Source organism: Pseudophryne corroboree, chromosome 7, assembly GCF_028390025.1.
Source record: "Pseudophryne corroboree isolate aPseCor3 chromosome 7, aPseCor3.hap2, whole genome shotgun sequence".
Lineage (NCBI taxonomy): Eukaryota > Metazoa > Chordata > Amphibia > Anura > Myobatrachidae > Pseudophryne > Pseudophryne corroboree.
This window is the reverse complement of record NC_086450.1, coordinates 294,047,760-294,063,667: the sequence shown is the minus strand read 5'-3', so window position 1 is coordinate 294,063,667 and position 15,908 is coordinate 294,047,760. Positions and strand designations below refer to the sequence as shown.

The following is a 15,908-nucleotide window of genomic DNA, read 5'->3' as shown; positions in this document are numbered from 1 at the left end:
AGAATTATCGGTAAGTAAATTCTTATTTTTGTTCTTCCCCAGCCTGCTACCTCCTTGGGCAAGTCTCAGCTGCCGGATCCCCAAACTTTGCTAGACGTGACAGAAATCTGGACTTTTATGGAGCCCAAACGCAGACCCACATCCACACCTGCTTGCAGAAAGAGGAGAAACCACCCTAGTTGAAACTCCACCGTAGGAAACTTCTTGGATTCACACCAAGACACATACTTTTTCCAAATTCAATGGTTGTGTTTAGACGTTACTCCTTTCCTAGCCTGTATCAGGGTAGGAATAACTTTGTTCAGAATGCCCCTCCGAGCTACGAGCTGGCGTTCAACCTCCATGCCGTCAAACGTAGCCGTGGTAAGTCTTGATAAGCGAACGCCCCCTGTTGCAGAAGGTCCTCTCAAAGAGGGAGAGGCCTCGGATTTTCTAGCAGTAACTCCAGAAGATTCGCGTACCAAGCCCTTCTTGACCAGTCCGGAGCAATGAGGATCGCCTGAACTTTTTATTAGTTTGAGAATCCTTGGGATGAGTGGAAGGGGAGGGAACACACTGATGAGAAACACCCACGGAGTTACCAGGGTATCCACCGCCTGCGGGTCCCTCGACCTGGAACAGTACCTCCGAAGCTTCGTGTTGAGGCGGGAGGCCATCATGCTTATTTGAGGTACGCCCCAAAGACTTGTCACCTCTGCAAACACCTCTGGGTGAAGGCCCCACTCTCCTGGATGGATATCGTGTCTGCTGAGGAAGTCCGCTTTCCAGTTGTCCACTCCCGAAATGAAGATTGCTGACAGTGCCACTGCGTGCTTTTCTGCCCAGAGGATGATTCTTGTTACCTCTGACATTGCAGCTCTGCTCTTTGTTCCGCCTTGTCAGTTTATGTAGGCCACTGAACCTGAATGGCCTGATTTTTGAGAAAATGTGCCGCTTGTAGAACACGGCCCTTATTTCCAGAATGTTTATCGGAAGAATGGATTCCAGACTTGACCACCTTCCTTGAAAGTTTTCCCCTTGGGTGACTGCTCCCCAACCTCTGAGACTTGCATCCATGGTTAGGAGGATCCAATTCTGAATCCCGAACCAGCGGCCCTCTAGTAGGTGAGAGTTTGCAGCCACCAGAGGAGCGATGTTCTGGCTTTCGGTGACAGACGTATCTTCTGGTGCATGTGAAGATGAGACCCGACCATTTGTCCAGGAGATCCAGTTGGAAAGACCGTGCATGAAATCTTCCGTACTATAGAGCCTCGTAGGAGGCAACCATCTTCCCCAGAAGGCGAATGCACTGATGAACAAATACCCGGGCTGGCTTCAGGACATCCCGGACCATTGTTTGTATCACCAACGCTTTCTCTTCCGGCAGAAACACCCTCTGTACTTCTGTGTCGATGATCATCCTCAGGAAGGACAGTCTCCTTGTCGGCTCTAGATGCCACTTTGGAAGATTCAGGATTCATCCATGATCCTGGAGTAGTTGAGTTGAGAGAGCAATGCTCTGCAACAGCTTCTCCCTGGAAGACGCTTTTATCACCAGAACATCCAGATAAGGAATTATGTTCACACCCTGCTTGCGGAGGAGTAGCATCATCTCCGCCATGACCTTGGTGAACACAGCACCAAGGTCGGTGCTGTGGAGAGGCCAAACGGCAGTGCCTGGAACTGATAGTGACAGTACAGGAGTGCAAATCTTAGATAAAAAAGGTGTTTTTTTTTACAGAGATGTAAAAAAGAAAAAGAAGACTATTTCTGAGGCACACTTAGTGAATAGATATGTATATATTAAAAATAACAAATTTTATTGATCAAGTTTAAAAATGCTAGGCTTGTCACAAAATATCATAACACATCCAGCTGAAACAGCCAATAAGTATGCGAAAAATATAGTAAATATTAATGTCTAATTGGTCCTTTCCCATCAATTGGTCTATAAATAGAGACTATTGGGAGGTCCGGTCACTCTGTTCGCCACCACTCGCAAAAACACAAAAAAAATTATATAAAAAAATATATATATATATATATATATAAATATATATATATATATATATATATATATATAAAGATTAATTAATATATATACACTGTGTATATATATATATATATATATATATATATATATATATATATATATTACACACACAAGAAAATTAAACAAGTGTTGGAGGTTATACACTCTCCCTTTTATTGATCTGACATTAAAATTCAGTAGGTCAGATAATTAAGGTGACACTTCACAATTTAACCATGTGAGTGACACTGCTGTTCCCTTTCGGGGAGACAATCTTGGCACATACATCAATGCTGTTGAAATCACATGTGTTCGTTACACTCTCTATACCTCAGTTGAGAATGACAAATAATACATATCCACATCAAATGTCTATATCCTGGGTTAAATCTTCTTGTCTTTTTGAATGGCTTCCTGTAGGATAGCACTTTCTGTCAGCGAAGCTGGCAAGCCTGATTTGAAGAATCTGTGAGGAGGGAGTTCTTGAAACTCCAGTCTGTACCCCTGGGTGACAATATCCTGTACCCAGGGATCCAGGCATGAGGACGCCCAGACATGACTGAAATTTCTTAGTCTTGCTCCCACCTGCCCGATCTCCAGGCTGGGAGGTCCACCGTCATGCCGAGGATTTTGAGGAAGCAGAAACAGCTTTCTGTTCCTGGGAACCTGTTGGTGCAGGTTTCTTGGATTTCCCCCGACCTCCTCTAAAGAAAGTGGAAGGGGCTTTGGACTTTTTAACTTTTGTGGTCCGAAAGGACTGCATTGTAGACGTAGAATAGGATTTCCTAGTTGTAGGTGGTGCAGAGGGAAGAAGAGTGGACTTACCCGCAGTTGCCGAGGAGATCCACGCATCTAACGCTTCCCTAAACAGAGCCTAACCTGTGAAGGGTAGGTTCTCCACACTTTTCTTGGCTTCAGCCTCCGCCGACCATTGGCGCAGCCAGAGCCCCCTACGTGCCGAGACAGCCATGAAAGAAGCCCTCGCATTCAAATGTCCAAGGTCCTTCATGGCCTCCACCATGAAACCAGCAGAATCCTTATGTAACGTAAAAACATTTCAGTGTCACTTCTATCCATAGAATCTAAGTCCTCTAGTAAGGTGCCTGACCACTTTACTATGGCCTTAGAAATCCATGCACAAGCAATAGTGGGTCTTAAAGCTACGCCATTAGCTGTGTATAAAGATTTGAGTGTAGTCTCAATTTTGCTGTCAGCCGGCTCTTTTAGCACGGTTGAACCAGGGACAGGTAAAACTACCTTTTTAGACAACCTAGATACAGATGCGTCTACTACAGGCGCTGTTTCCCACTTTTTCCTGTCCTACTCAGGAAAAGGAAAAGCAATGAGAACCCTCTTTGGAAATTTTTTTTCTCTCTGAGTTTTCCCAGGATTTCTCTAACAATGCGTTTAATTCCATAGACGCAGGAAAGGTAAGGGAGGCTTTCTTATTGTCAGTAAAATAAGCCTCCTCCACCTGCTCAGGAACCTTATCAGTAATGTGTAAAACATCCCTGATAGCCTCAATCAGGAGTTGCACCCCCATAGCAAGGGATGCTTTCCCCCCAGTATATCACCATCACCATTCCCTGAATCAGAGTCGGTATCCATATCGACTTGCATTATCTGGGCAAGAGCATGCTTTTTAGGGTATATACCAGGGGCTTTTGATGAGGCAGTGGGAGCTGAATACGACAAAACCTCTACAGATTGTTTTAAAACCTGTGTTTCAGTCTCATTATGAGCTATCCTAGATGAAATCTGGGATATCATTCCCCGGATAGAAGCCACCCATGGGGGTTCGGATTCAGAAGCCTGGGACAGAATATTACATTCCTGAGTACATGGAATAGACTCTTCAGGAGAAGATACACACTCTGCAGCACAAGACACATAATCTCTGGACATGGTAATATGAGATATATCAATGCAGACACAGTTTCCCCACAGAGTACCTTCAGAGAGACACAGAGAATAACGAGCCAGCCACACAGCACCCCAGTAGGCAATTATGATGATAAATGCTTGGCGCTGACTGAATAACCCTAATAGATTAAACAGTGAAAAAACACCCTCTCCCCCCCCCCCCCCTTGTCTAATACACCCTGGTACCACAGAGGATATCTGGAGTGAAGAGGAGGGCAGTGCTCCCAGTCAGCATCTCTGTAGTGTGATCTGCAGGGAGAAAATGGCGCTGGTGAGTGCTGGATCCGCTCTGATGAAGAAGCCCTGCCCTCTGTAATGACGCGTCTTCCCGCTGATGAGATTATACTGGCCTGAGGTGACTGTAGTTGCTAACAGTGGGATTAGCCCCTGTTAGCCTCTGGATACCAGTGTAGGGTCTGTGCGCTGGCTCAGGGCGCCGCACATTGTACCGATGAGCCCTCCGGAGCGCAGCTTCACAGGGCTGCGCACCAACCCTTATGCCGCCATTTCACGCTGGTGACCCGCTTACCGGGGCACCGGCATCATACTCACCACTCCATCTTCTGACTCTGTTAGGGGGTGGTGGCCGTGCTGCGGGAGTGAGCGGTCACCTCGTGGGCTTGCAATCATCACCCTCAGGACCTCAGTGTCCTGTCAGCGGAGATAGGAGCCATTAACCTCTAGGGTTGGATCCTACTCCCCCCCCCCCCACCCCCCTAAGTCCTTCTGCCAAGCAAGACTCCTTTTCCAAGGCCAATCCTGAAAAAGTCCCCACAGAAAACACTATGGCAGTCGACTACATCAACCTTTATGGCAGCACAAGAAGTACATAAAGTGCGCAGAATCCTTGGTAGATGGACTACCTCAGCCATCAGGATGTCCAATTAGGTAACAACTAGTAGTCTGTAGGTACTCACCGTCCATAGACATAATACTGTCCCATATGTTTTGGGTTGGTCCCTGCGTTTAGTGTGCGTGTGTGTTTCTGGATTTCTCCTCTTCCTCGCTTCATCTCTCCTTTGGGCTTTGCTAGGGTAAAATGACTGCCCCAGGCATGGGGCAGAGTATAGGGGAGGAAGAGCATGTGCTGTCTGAATTTAGCTCTTGGGGTCTGATCAAATGTGGTTGGAGGTTCTATCATTGCTGCTTACAAGGAAGCAGCGGTGATAGTGCTGTATGGTGATGCAGCAAGAGGCAAGTGCCTCCTGTTGCAGTAGTGATCCGACCTGCATCCTAGGAAGCAGCATAGTATCAAAGCACCTACCATCGGGTGGCTTGTGGCAAGCTGCCCGTTGCAGAGGCCAAGAAATCACCGTCCAAGGATGGACACGCTTGTGTTTTTTCCAAACGAAGCCTGACACCGCACCCAAAGTGGCATCAGACTGTCAATCACTGACTGATGCCGGGTTGTTTGCAACATTGCAGGACCTGTTTGCATACTCGGTACTTTGTGCATGATAGCGCAATAACAACACAATCTGAATGATCCTTTTGGTGCACAGACTCTTCTGGCACCAGCTATAACCCAGTGTCTCTCCATTGACCACCATGGAACCTAAAGGATTTATCAGGTAAGGACAAAAATCTGGTTCTTTTAGCATACTGATAGTGGACATCTCTATCCTTGCACATTCTGATGCCCAGATGTACACCAGGGAAGGACTTTGTAGTGATATTTGCATAAAGTCACAGACAGGCAACCGCCAATAATGCAGACACGTAATAATGCAGTACGTATGTGGCAGCATCTGACACAGAATAAGTTCCTTTGTCCTTTATGAAAACTACTTTAGAATGTCTCTTCTAGCTGAGAGGATGGATTCAGATATTTGTAATGTTGTGCGGAGGGAATAACTGAACTTTATAACAGTGGAAAGTCAGCATAAGACCAATTTCATTTTGTTTGATATATGAATATTTTGGAATTTAATTGTCTTTTAAATTGTCTTCTTCATCTGCAAGCTAGATTTATGACTAATTATGTTGGCTCTTTTATACACATTCATTATGTATAACAGAAGTAAATTTCTCGGTGTGCATCCAACCACATTGCTTCTGTTAAATATATATAAAGCTGTAATTTTTTGCATAATGGTATGAGAAGTATCTTATTATAGGAGATGCTACTTCAGGCAATAATTCTTCACCCCATTCTCTGCAGCATGAGTGTACAGGAGCAGAACCTCTGGATGATTTATATTGTGCACTGGCTGAAGTGCTAAACTCTGAAGACACTACAGTCTGCTACAAGAGTTACTGTTTAGTAAGTACTTACACTTTTATCATACTGAGAATAATCATAGAAGAGAAATCCCAGCTAGTGATACCCAATCATTTGCAAGAAATATTCTTTATTTATTAACCCTTGTTTATATAGCACCAGCATTTTCCATTGCACATTACAAATATACAGATGTGTCCTCATACACCTAGCTTCAATACACCATGCAGCGCGAGACAGCCGGTCACCATACTGACGCAGAGATCCAATTCTGCACATTGCTGGCAGGGGGGGGAGGGGGTAAGCGCAACAAAGCCCCTTACAGGCTCGCAGCGTTCGCCGCTCGCAACAGGGTCTGTTCCCACTCTATGGGTGTCATGGGCACCCATGAGTGGGAATAGTGCCTGTTAGTCAGAATGCCGACTGTCGGGTTTTCCCTCGGTCGGGATTTCGATGTCGGTATAGGGACCGGCGATTGGTCACATAACCGCATCCCAATTGCATCAAATTTTTGTTTATATTATATTAAATTACAGATATGTCCTCATACATCTAGCCTCAAAACGTCAAGCAGCATGAGTCGTCTTATTCGCAACTTAATGCATGAGACTGTGCTGATTAATTTAATATGTGACACTTGTATATTGTGTCTGGCTGAGTCTGTATATGGAGCAGAACAGAACTTGTATTGGAAAAAGTGGCTGCTACATTGTATCACTTCATATACAGATTCAGAGACTCAGTCACACACAGATACACAAGTGTCATATATCAGTACAGTCTCTCCGTACGTCGTAGTCACATTGAGTTGTGAATAAGACGCATTTTTGTCAAGAAGAAGCAAAAAAGATGTCCAACTCTAGAAGATGCCCACTCGACCTAGCGTAACTGCAACAAAGATGTATGAGGACAAATCTGTGTGTGTGTGTATATATATACTGTATGTATGTATGTATGTATGTATGTATGTATGTATGTATGTGTGTGTGTGTGTATATATATATATATATATATATATATATATATATAGAGAGATATTTTACAAAAAAAGGAGATTGACTCACTGAACTGATTGGCTCATCACGCAATCTCTTAAACCAAAAGGCCTACAATCTTGAAACTTGTGAGGTACTGTAGCTTCTCTTTAGGTCCCAGGTGCTTGCTAAGAACCGGTTTTACAAATGTCACTGTCCATCCATGAAAATCGCCAAAAATGTATGTGTGTGTGTGTGTGTATGTATATAGGTATGTTCCAGCATAACTGCGGAATGCCTGCAGAAATTTACACGAAACTTGATATACATATGACTTACAATCTGGGAACAACCACTGTGGGGGTAACACACCCCTAGCACCCCTGGGGGTGAGGCAACAGCACAGATTATTTCAGTAGACAGTATAACTCTGGAATGCCTGGAGCAATTTACACCAAACTTGGTACACATATATGATTTACACTCTGGGAACAAACACTGTGGGGGTAACTCACCGCTAGCACCCCTAGGGGTGGCCCAGTAGCACAAACTATATCAGGACATGCATGATATGTCAGTGATGACAGGGCTGCATGTAACAGTAGCAGTGACCTGATGTGAGGAGGGGAATGGAGGTAGCAGGAAGCCACACGCTGAGAGTTATATAGTGGGAGGAGCAGGGTCCCCAGCAGCACAGAGTACATCAGGAGATGCATAATGTGCTCCGCTATATAAGAAGCTGTAAATAAATCAGATAATTTTACAGGGGCACTGACATGATGTGAGTAAGGGAATGGAGTCAGCAAGAAGCCACAGACTGAGAGCTGTATAGTGGGAAGAGCAGGGTCCTTTAGGGGACCAAAGAGGGTTCCCGCCACTACACAAAGTGGGTCAGGGAAGCAATATATGCTTATATACTAGATCTCCAACCAACGTAAATGAACGCACAACTCTAATTCTAATTTACCATCCTCATCCCGTAGCGAAGCATGGGTATTCAGCTAGTGTGTGTGTATATGTGTATATATATATATATATATATATGTGTATATATGTATTAAATCTTCTGCATGCAACTGCTTTTTTCTTACATTGAGTGCCGCTGCCACCTACTGTATGTTTAGTGACGTTCCTGTGGAATTGTCTGTACCAGATGGCACATGCAATATTAGAGTGCTGCTTGCTACAGACATTTTATATATGTAGGTGTATATTGTTAAATGCATTAGACCAGGCCTGGCCTTCCTGTGGCTCTCCAGCTGTTGTGAAACTACAAGTCCTGGCATGCCCTGCCGCAGTTTTGCGTTTGGGAATGCTAACTGTTGTAGTTTCACAACTGGAGAGCCACAGCCTGCATAAGACTGATACAGTATATTTCCACATTTCAGTCAGTGGTGTGGGACAGACAGCTTTATTTGCTTGAGTCTTTGTAATTCTGCATTTGTTCTACATTGAGCTTTAGTTTTTATGGCAATTTCCCAATTAGGAGTGCTGAGCTTCTCTTTCCTTTTTGCCTTTTACATACCCTAATCCATTGGCAAAGGTAGTTAAGCCCATACTGTAAATGAACCTATTATTTTATTACATTAGCACTGGCTTACTCTGTATAGCTACAAAGTAAATATAGGCACAAAAAGACAATCTGATAAGACACCATATTTAGTTAATGGAAGTTTATAACACATTTGTGTTACATTTATTTATAAAGTACAGGTAGTGTTAACATTAACATTTATTTTCCTATTTTATAAATTATTAGTGCTTAAAGCAATGCATTTAAGTGAATTGCAGCAGAAGCCAACAGTGTTTTATAACTTAAACATTGAATCGCTTGGCTGCTTCCCTTCCAGAAACATAACGAGATGGCTGCATTGCAGTCTAATTAATCAAGCTTGCTAGGTTGTGTTAATGACTTAAAGGAAAAGGATTGTTCAGTTACAGTATGTTTCCTTTTTCAACTAGTGTTATAATGAATGAGAATGAAAAACATTTGTAGCTATGCACATATTATTAAAAGCTTTGTAAATTAACTATTTTTAAATGCTTATTTTATTTTTAGATTTTATTTTATTATTGCCCATGTAAAACTTTTGTATGGGGACAGAACATAGACGAGATGTTATAATATTTGTTTTGTAGCCCTCAGGGGATGCTGTAACATTATCTGAAAATATTGCAATAATCTCAGAAGGGACTACCGGGTTAGTGACCTGGGGAGCTGCTCTTTTCTTAGCCGAATGGGCTGTCGAAAATATTGATATCTTCAAAAATCGGTAAGATGTTCAGGCTTTCTTTACGGTTATTGGTGATTGGGTACGATATGTTGACACCAATTACAGGCCAGATTCACCTTTCTACGATTGTATAATATTCGTACAAGTCCGATGGTGGGGAGAATGCATGCGCACCAATCGTCCTGCAAGCTTGCATGGAGTGCCCCCAGGCCATTTGAAGGAAGAACAGGGGCTGCGCAGGGCAGCATTATTCAAATCGAGTGGCATGTCGCCCTGTTTTGTAGGCACGGCCAGGCCAGGAGACTCAGACTTCCTGGACCTGGCTGAGCAGTACTGAATGTCATTCTGAATAAGATTAGGCTTACTCTGATGGCAAGGGCTGAGACCATTGCGACCAATCATGGCAATGGTGATTTGATGCTGCATCTTTAGATGCAACACTCTGTTTGCAGATGCTGGCAGGCGTCTTTTTCCTACAGGCGTCCCCTGCAATATTAGCATATTAGTAGTAAGGTATTGCACAGCTGCTTCCCAGCGGCTATGAATCAGACCCCATGTCCATAGTCAGTAGGACAACCTTAAAATATTGGCATTTTGATCCCAACATGGGTTTAATGCTTTTTAAAGCATTTTACCTGTGTGGGTGTTATAACTTTAGACATGTTGCTTACTGGCATGTTTAAAGTTACATTACTCATGGGTAATATGTTATAAGGAGCATTAAAACTGTGTCCGGATCCTGGCACCGGCATTGTCATGTCAACATAATTACTGTGAACATAGTCAGTGCCGTTATGATGACTGCATACCAGTGATGGATGGTTTGATATTGTATTTTGATGTTTGTAAATTACCTTTGTCCTCCCTTTCATGTGGCACAATATGGCAATCTAAGCAAATATACAATAAATTTTGCTCTTTGTACTGTACATCACAAGATGTGTAAGTTGTGGTGTCCATCTGGTCCTGTAACACCTGCCCTCATACAGATGCTTATCACTGATAATGATGTGCTAATTTATCTTAAGGTGCATACACACGGTGCGATTCTGCCTAAAGGCCGATTTTGACTTTGTGGCTTTCCTTGAACTCCCCAGAGCCCAGAACCACCGATATTGACTATACACAAACACACGGTGTAATTTTGGCTATGTACAATTTTGACTACACTAGAAACTCGATTGTACACACGGTGCGATATGTACTGTGTTTTTTACTGATATAGACTATATAGTCCATATCAGTAGTTTAAATCGCACTGTGTGTATGAACCTTTACCATATTTGCCTTTTGTTTAAGGACTCTTGCTTCTAAAGATTATACTATATTTGTAAGCAGGTTTCTGATTTCAATGTCTTGTAAATACAGGTTGAGAATCCCATATCCAAAATGCTTGGGACCAGAAGTATTTTGGATATTGAATTTTTCGTATTTTGGAATAATTGCATACCATAATGAGATATCATGGCGATGGAGCCTAAGTCTAAGCACAGAATGCATTTATGTTTCATATACAGTACGGATGGTGTAATGGTTAGCATTACTGCCTCACAGCACTGAGGTCATGGGTTCGATTCCCACCATGGCCCTAACTGTGCGGAGTTTGTATATTCTCCCCGTACTTGCGTGGGTTTCTTCCGGGTACTCCGGTTTCCTCCCACAATCCAAAAATATACTGGTAGGTTAATTGGCTCCCAACAAAATTAACACTAGTATGAATGTGTCTGTGTATATGTGGTAGGGAATATAGAATGTAAGCTCCACTGGGGCAGGCACTGATGTGAATGGGCAAATATTTTCTGTACAGCGCTGCGGAATATGTGTGCGCTATATAAATAACTGGTAATAAATAAATAAACAAATAAATAAATATACACCTTAAACACACAGCCTGAAGGAAATTTTAGCCAATTTCTCTTACGTCCTAGAGGATGCTGGGGACTCCGAAAGGACCATGGGGTATAGACGGGCTCCGCAGGAGACATGGGCACTATAAAGAACTTTAGATGGGTGTGCACTGGCTCCTCCCTCTATGCCCCTCCTCCAGACCCCAGTTAGATCCTGTGCCCAGAGGAGACTGGGTCCATTACAGGGGAGCTCTCCTGAGTTTCTCTGAAAAATAATTTTGTTATGTTTTTTATTTTCAGGGAGCACTGCTGGCAACAGGCTCCCTGCATCGTGGGACTGAGGAGAGAGAAGCAGACCTACTTAAATGATAGGCTCTGCTTCTTAGGCTACTGGACACCATTAGCTCCAGAGGGTCGGAAAGCAGGTCTCGCCGTTCGTCCCGGAGCCGCGCCGCCGTCCTCCTCACAGAGCCGGAAGATAGAAGCCGGGTGAGTATAAGAAGAAAGAAGACTTCAAAGGCGGCAGAAGACTTCAGATCTTGTCTGAGGTAACGTGCACGCCATTACGTCCACACACAGCACACGCTACAGGCACGGATGGGTGCAGGGCGCAGGGGGGGTGCCCTGGGCAGCAATAATAAACCTCTAGGACTGGCTAACAGGCATATATAGGCTGAGGAGGTAATATATATTATAATCCCCCGCCAGTATAAAAAAATAGAGCGGGACCGAAGCGCGCCGCTGAGGGGGCGGAGCTTGATCCCTCAGCACTAACCAGCGCCATTTTCTCCACAGCACACTGCAGAGAAGCTGGCTCCCCGGACTCTCCCCTGCTGAACACGGTGACACAGGGCAAAAAAAGGGGGGGGGGGCACTTGTAAGGCGCAGTGAGTTTATAGATATAAACATATAATTATATAAAAGCGCTGTTTATCTGGGAATTTTGTTTCCAGTGTCAGTTGGTGCTGGGTGTGTGCTGGCATACTCTCTCTCTGTCTCTCCAAAGGGCCTTATTGGGGAACTGTCTCCATATAAATATATCCCTGTGTGTGTGGGGGTGTCGGTTCGCGTGTGTCGGCATGTCTGAAGCGGAAGGCTCATCTAAGGAGGAGGTGGAGCAGATTATTGTGGTGTCTCCGTCGGCAACGCCGACACCGGATTAGTTGGACATGTGGAATGTTTTAAATGCAAATGTGACCTTGTTACATAAGAGATTAGACAAAGCAGAGGGATAATACAGGGAGTCAATCAATAGCTTTGACGGTGTCACAGGGCCCTTCAGGGTCTCAAAGACGCCCCCTATCTTAAATAGCAGACACTGATACCGACACGGATTCTGACTCCAGTGTCGACTACGATGATACGAGGTTACACCCAAGGGTGGCCAAAAGCATTCATTATATGATTATTGCAATAAAAGATGTTTTGCATATCACAGATGACCCCTCTGTCCCTGACACGAGGGTACACATGTTTAAGGAAAAGAAACCTGAGGTAACCTTTCCCCCATCTCATGAGCTGAATGCGTTATTTGAAAAGACTTGGGAATCTCCAGACAAGAAACTGCAGATTCCCAAAATAATTCTTATGGCGTATCCTTTCCCTACACAGGACAGGGTACGGTGGGAATCCTCGCCCAGGGTGGACAAGGCTTTAATGTGCTTATCCAAGAAGGTGGCACTACCGTCTCCAGACACGGCAGCCCTCAAGGATCCTGCTGATCGCAGACAGGAAACGACTTTAAAATCAATATATTAACATACGGGTGCTTTACTCAGACCGGCAATAGCATCGGCTTGGGTTTGTAGCGCTGTAGCAGCTTGGACAGATACCTTGTCAGCTGATATTGATACCCTAGATAGGGATACCATTTTATTGACCTTAGGTCACATTAAAGACGCAGTCTTATATATGAGAGACGCTCAGAGAGACGTTGGGCTGCTAGGTTCGAGAGCCAACGCCATGGCGATTTCTGCTAGGCGAGCACTGTGGACCCGCCAATGGACGGGTGATGCCGACTCAAAAAGGCATATGGAAGTTTTGCCTTACAAGGTTGAGGTGTTATTTGGGGAAGGTCTCACGGACCTGGTTTCCACAGCTACCACGGGTAAATCTACCTTTTTGCCTTATGTTCCCCCACAGCAAAAGAAAACACCACAGTATCAAATGCAGTCCTTTCGGTTGCATAAGTCCAGAAGAGGTCGGGGCTATTCCTTCCTCGCCAGAGGTAAGGGTAGAGGGAAAAGAATGCCTGCTACGGCTAGTTCCCGGGAGCAGAAGTCCTTCCCGGCCTCTACTAAATCCACCGTATGACGCTGGGGCTCCACTGATGGAGTCCACGCCGGTGGGGGCACGTCTTCGACTTTTCAGCCACGTCTGGGTTCGGTCGGACGTGGATCCTTGGGCGATGGAAATTGTATCCCAAGGCTACAAGCGGGAATTCGAAGACGTGCCTCCTCGCCGATTCTTCAAATTGGCTTTACCAGCTTCTCCCCCAGAGAGGGAGATAGTTTTAGCGGCAATTCAAAAGCTGTGTCAACAGCAAGTGATTATCAAGGTTCTCCTGCTTCAACAGGGAAAGGGGTATTATTCAACCCTGTTTATGGTCCCGAAACCGGATGGCTCGGTCAGACCCATTCTAAATTTAAAATCCCTAAACCTGTACTTAAAAAGGTTCAAGTTCAAGATGGAATCGCTCAGGGCGGTTATCTCCAGCCTGGAAGGGGGGATTTTATGGTGTCACTAGACATAAAGGATGCATATCTTCACGTCCCCATATATCCTCCTCATCAAGCATACCTGATATTCGCTGTACAGGACTGTCACTACCAGTTTCAGACGTTGCCATTTGGGCTTTCCACGGCCCCGAGGGTTTTCACCAAGATAATGGCGGAAATTATGGTGCTCCTTGAAGGGAATTAACCCTTCGTGTGCCCCCTCGATGTAATCACCTCTGGTACCAGTCAGAGCAAAACTTAACGTAATATGAAACACACGAGTCAATGGTTAAGAATTACTCTGCTTTATTATAAGGTTAACAAAGGTATATAAAGACAACGTACATGGGCGTAACTGACATGTGTTACACTCTTATTGGCTCGTTAGTAGTTACTGGGCAGAATACAAAAACCTCTGGGAAGATTGGTAACAGAAGTAGAAATAGAGATAACAGGTTTAGTCTGGAATGTAACTCTCCCTAAAGAGGAGACACAGACAAGCCTTGTATTGTATGAAGAGATAAAGGTACCCTGTACAGAGTGGTACGTATCTATTCAAGCCCATAACAGTTCATATAACATATTTAACCCTTCAATCCCCTCTTAGAATCATATATTTATATAACATGATTCTTTTCATAGAGCTTTTTATTTCTATATTCAGTTAGGTATTGCTTATAGGCTGCAGGGGAGTTAGGAGGGATTGTAAGGACGGCTTCATACATAAGCGAGTTTTCAATACCTTTTGTGGCGAGTTTTCTGCAGCAGGGTATAATGCAAAAGAAGACAACACAAAAAATTGCTATCACAATCAATATGTAGATTCCTAGTTGAACAAGACCCTGTTTCCAATTTTCAAACCAACCAAAGTATTGGCTCCATGGATTATCAATACCTGAATTCTTTTTTAGCTCTATGGATAAATCATCTAGTTTCTTTATGGCTAAGGTAACTTTACCGTTTGGCCCTGTGTTGTCAGGAATAAAGGTACAACATCCTTCTACCTTACTAATGTAAACACAAGTACCACCTTTTTTGCTAGTATCAGATCAAGGGCCATTTGGTTTTGGAATGTCATTTGGGAAGTGGCTTCTAGTTGCTCAGAAAGACCCTTAAGAGCATCTTTTGTGTCATTTACAAATCTCTGCTGATTATAGTAGATATAATTGATCCATGCAACATTTTTATTTACAAATATTATGGGGATTAAAGACTCAAAGCCTGCAGCAACTTCATCTCTAGACTTAAATTCGTTTGGGACCCCTCTTGCATCAATATATACATGTGGATCAAAAACTACCTCCTGGGAGTTCCCTCTTCCTTCTATTGGGGGAAACAACAGGAGGGGATATTTGTTCATCATCTGGAAGAATGTGGAGGGGCATAATTATTTTGGCAAGGGCGCATTCCCCTTTTCATGCAGTGTCTAATTTAGTTCTTAGCTTCATATCTCCACAGATGTAATAAATGTCACCTAAAGACTTAGTTTGATTAACTAAGACGGTAGTTCTTTTTTCTGTACAGTACCCTGGAGGAAAGATTTTTAAATCTTTCCCTGAGGTAGTGTTTGATATATAGCAGGTGTAATTACCTGGGTTGGGGTTCTTTGATAGTATGGGGTATTCCTTTTTCCATGTCTCGCAGGTACTATCATTAGTTTCTGTGTTATTGTATAAACTAAAGAAACAGCTTTCTTGGTCTAAGGGGATATTTAGAGGGACCGTGCCTAAATGAGGTCTAGATTTACCACATACATAACAATTGCTCACATTATGCTTCTTTACATTATATCTCATCCATTCCAACCAAAAATTAATATCAGAAAATCCAGTCTCAATGGCCATAGTGTCTTCAAAAGTGGGGTTGTCTATAGCAATCATTTCCTGGAAGGTGATTATATGAGGTCTCAAGAGGTTGGGGCGTGGTTTAGGGGACTTGAGCTGGGCATACTTTTCATTGTTAAACATATCCTGTAACAAGA

General features: G+C 43.8%; 1 protein-coding gene across 4 annotated transcripts in view; it reads left to right on the top strand.

The window, feature by feature from the left end:
- The window catches only part of EEF2KMT (eukaryotic elongation factor 2 lysine methyltransferase), a 203,547-nt gene that overhangs the window by 117,240 nt on the left and 70,399 nt on the right, over nucleotides 1–15,908 (top strand). For all 4 annotated transcript variants that reach the window (XM_063934239.1, XM_063934241.1, XM_063934238.1 and 1 more), the window contains 2 exons: nucleotides 6,096–6,197; nucleotides 9,269–9,402. In XM_063934239.1, the coding sequence (XP_063790309.1) occupies nucleotides 6,096–6,197; nucleotides 9,269–9,402 (236 nt within the window). The remainder of the gene's footprint in view (nucleotides 1–6,095; nucleotides 6,198–9,268; nucleotides 9,403–15,908) is intronic.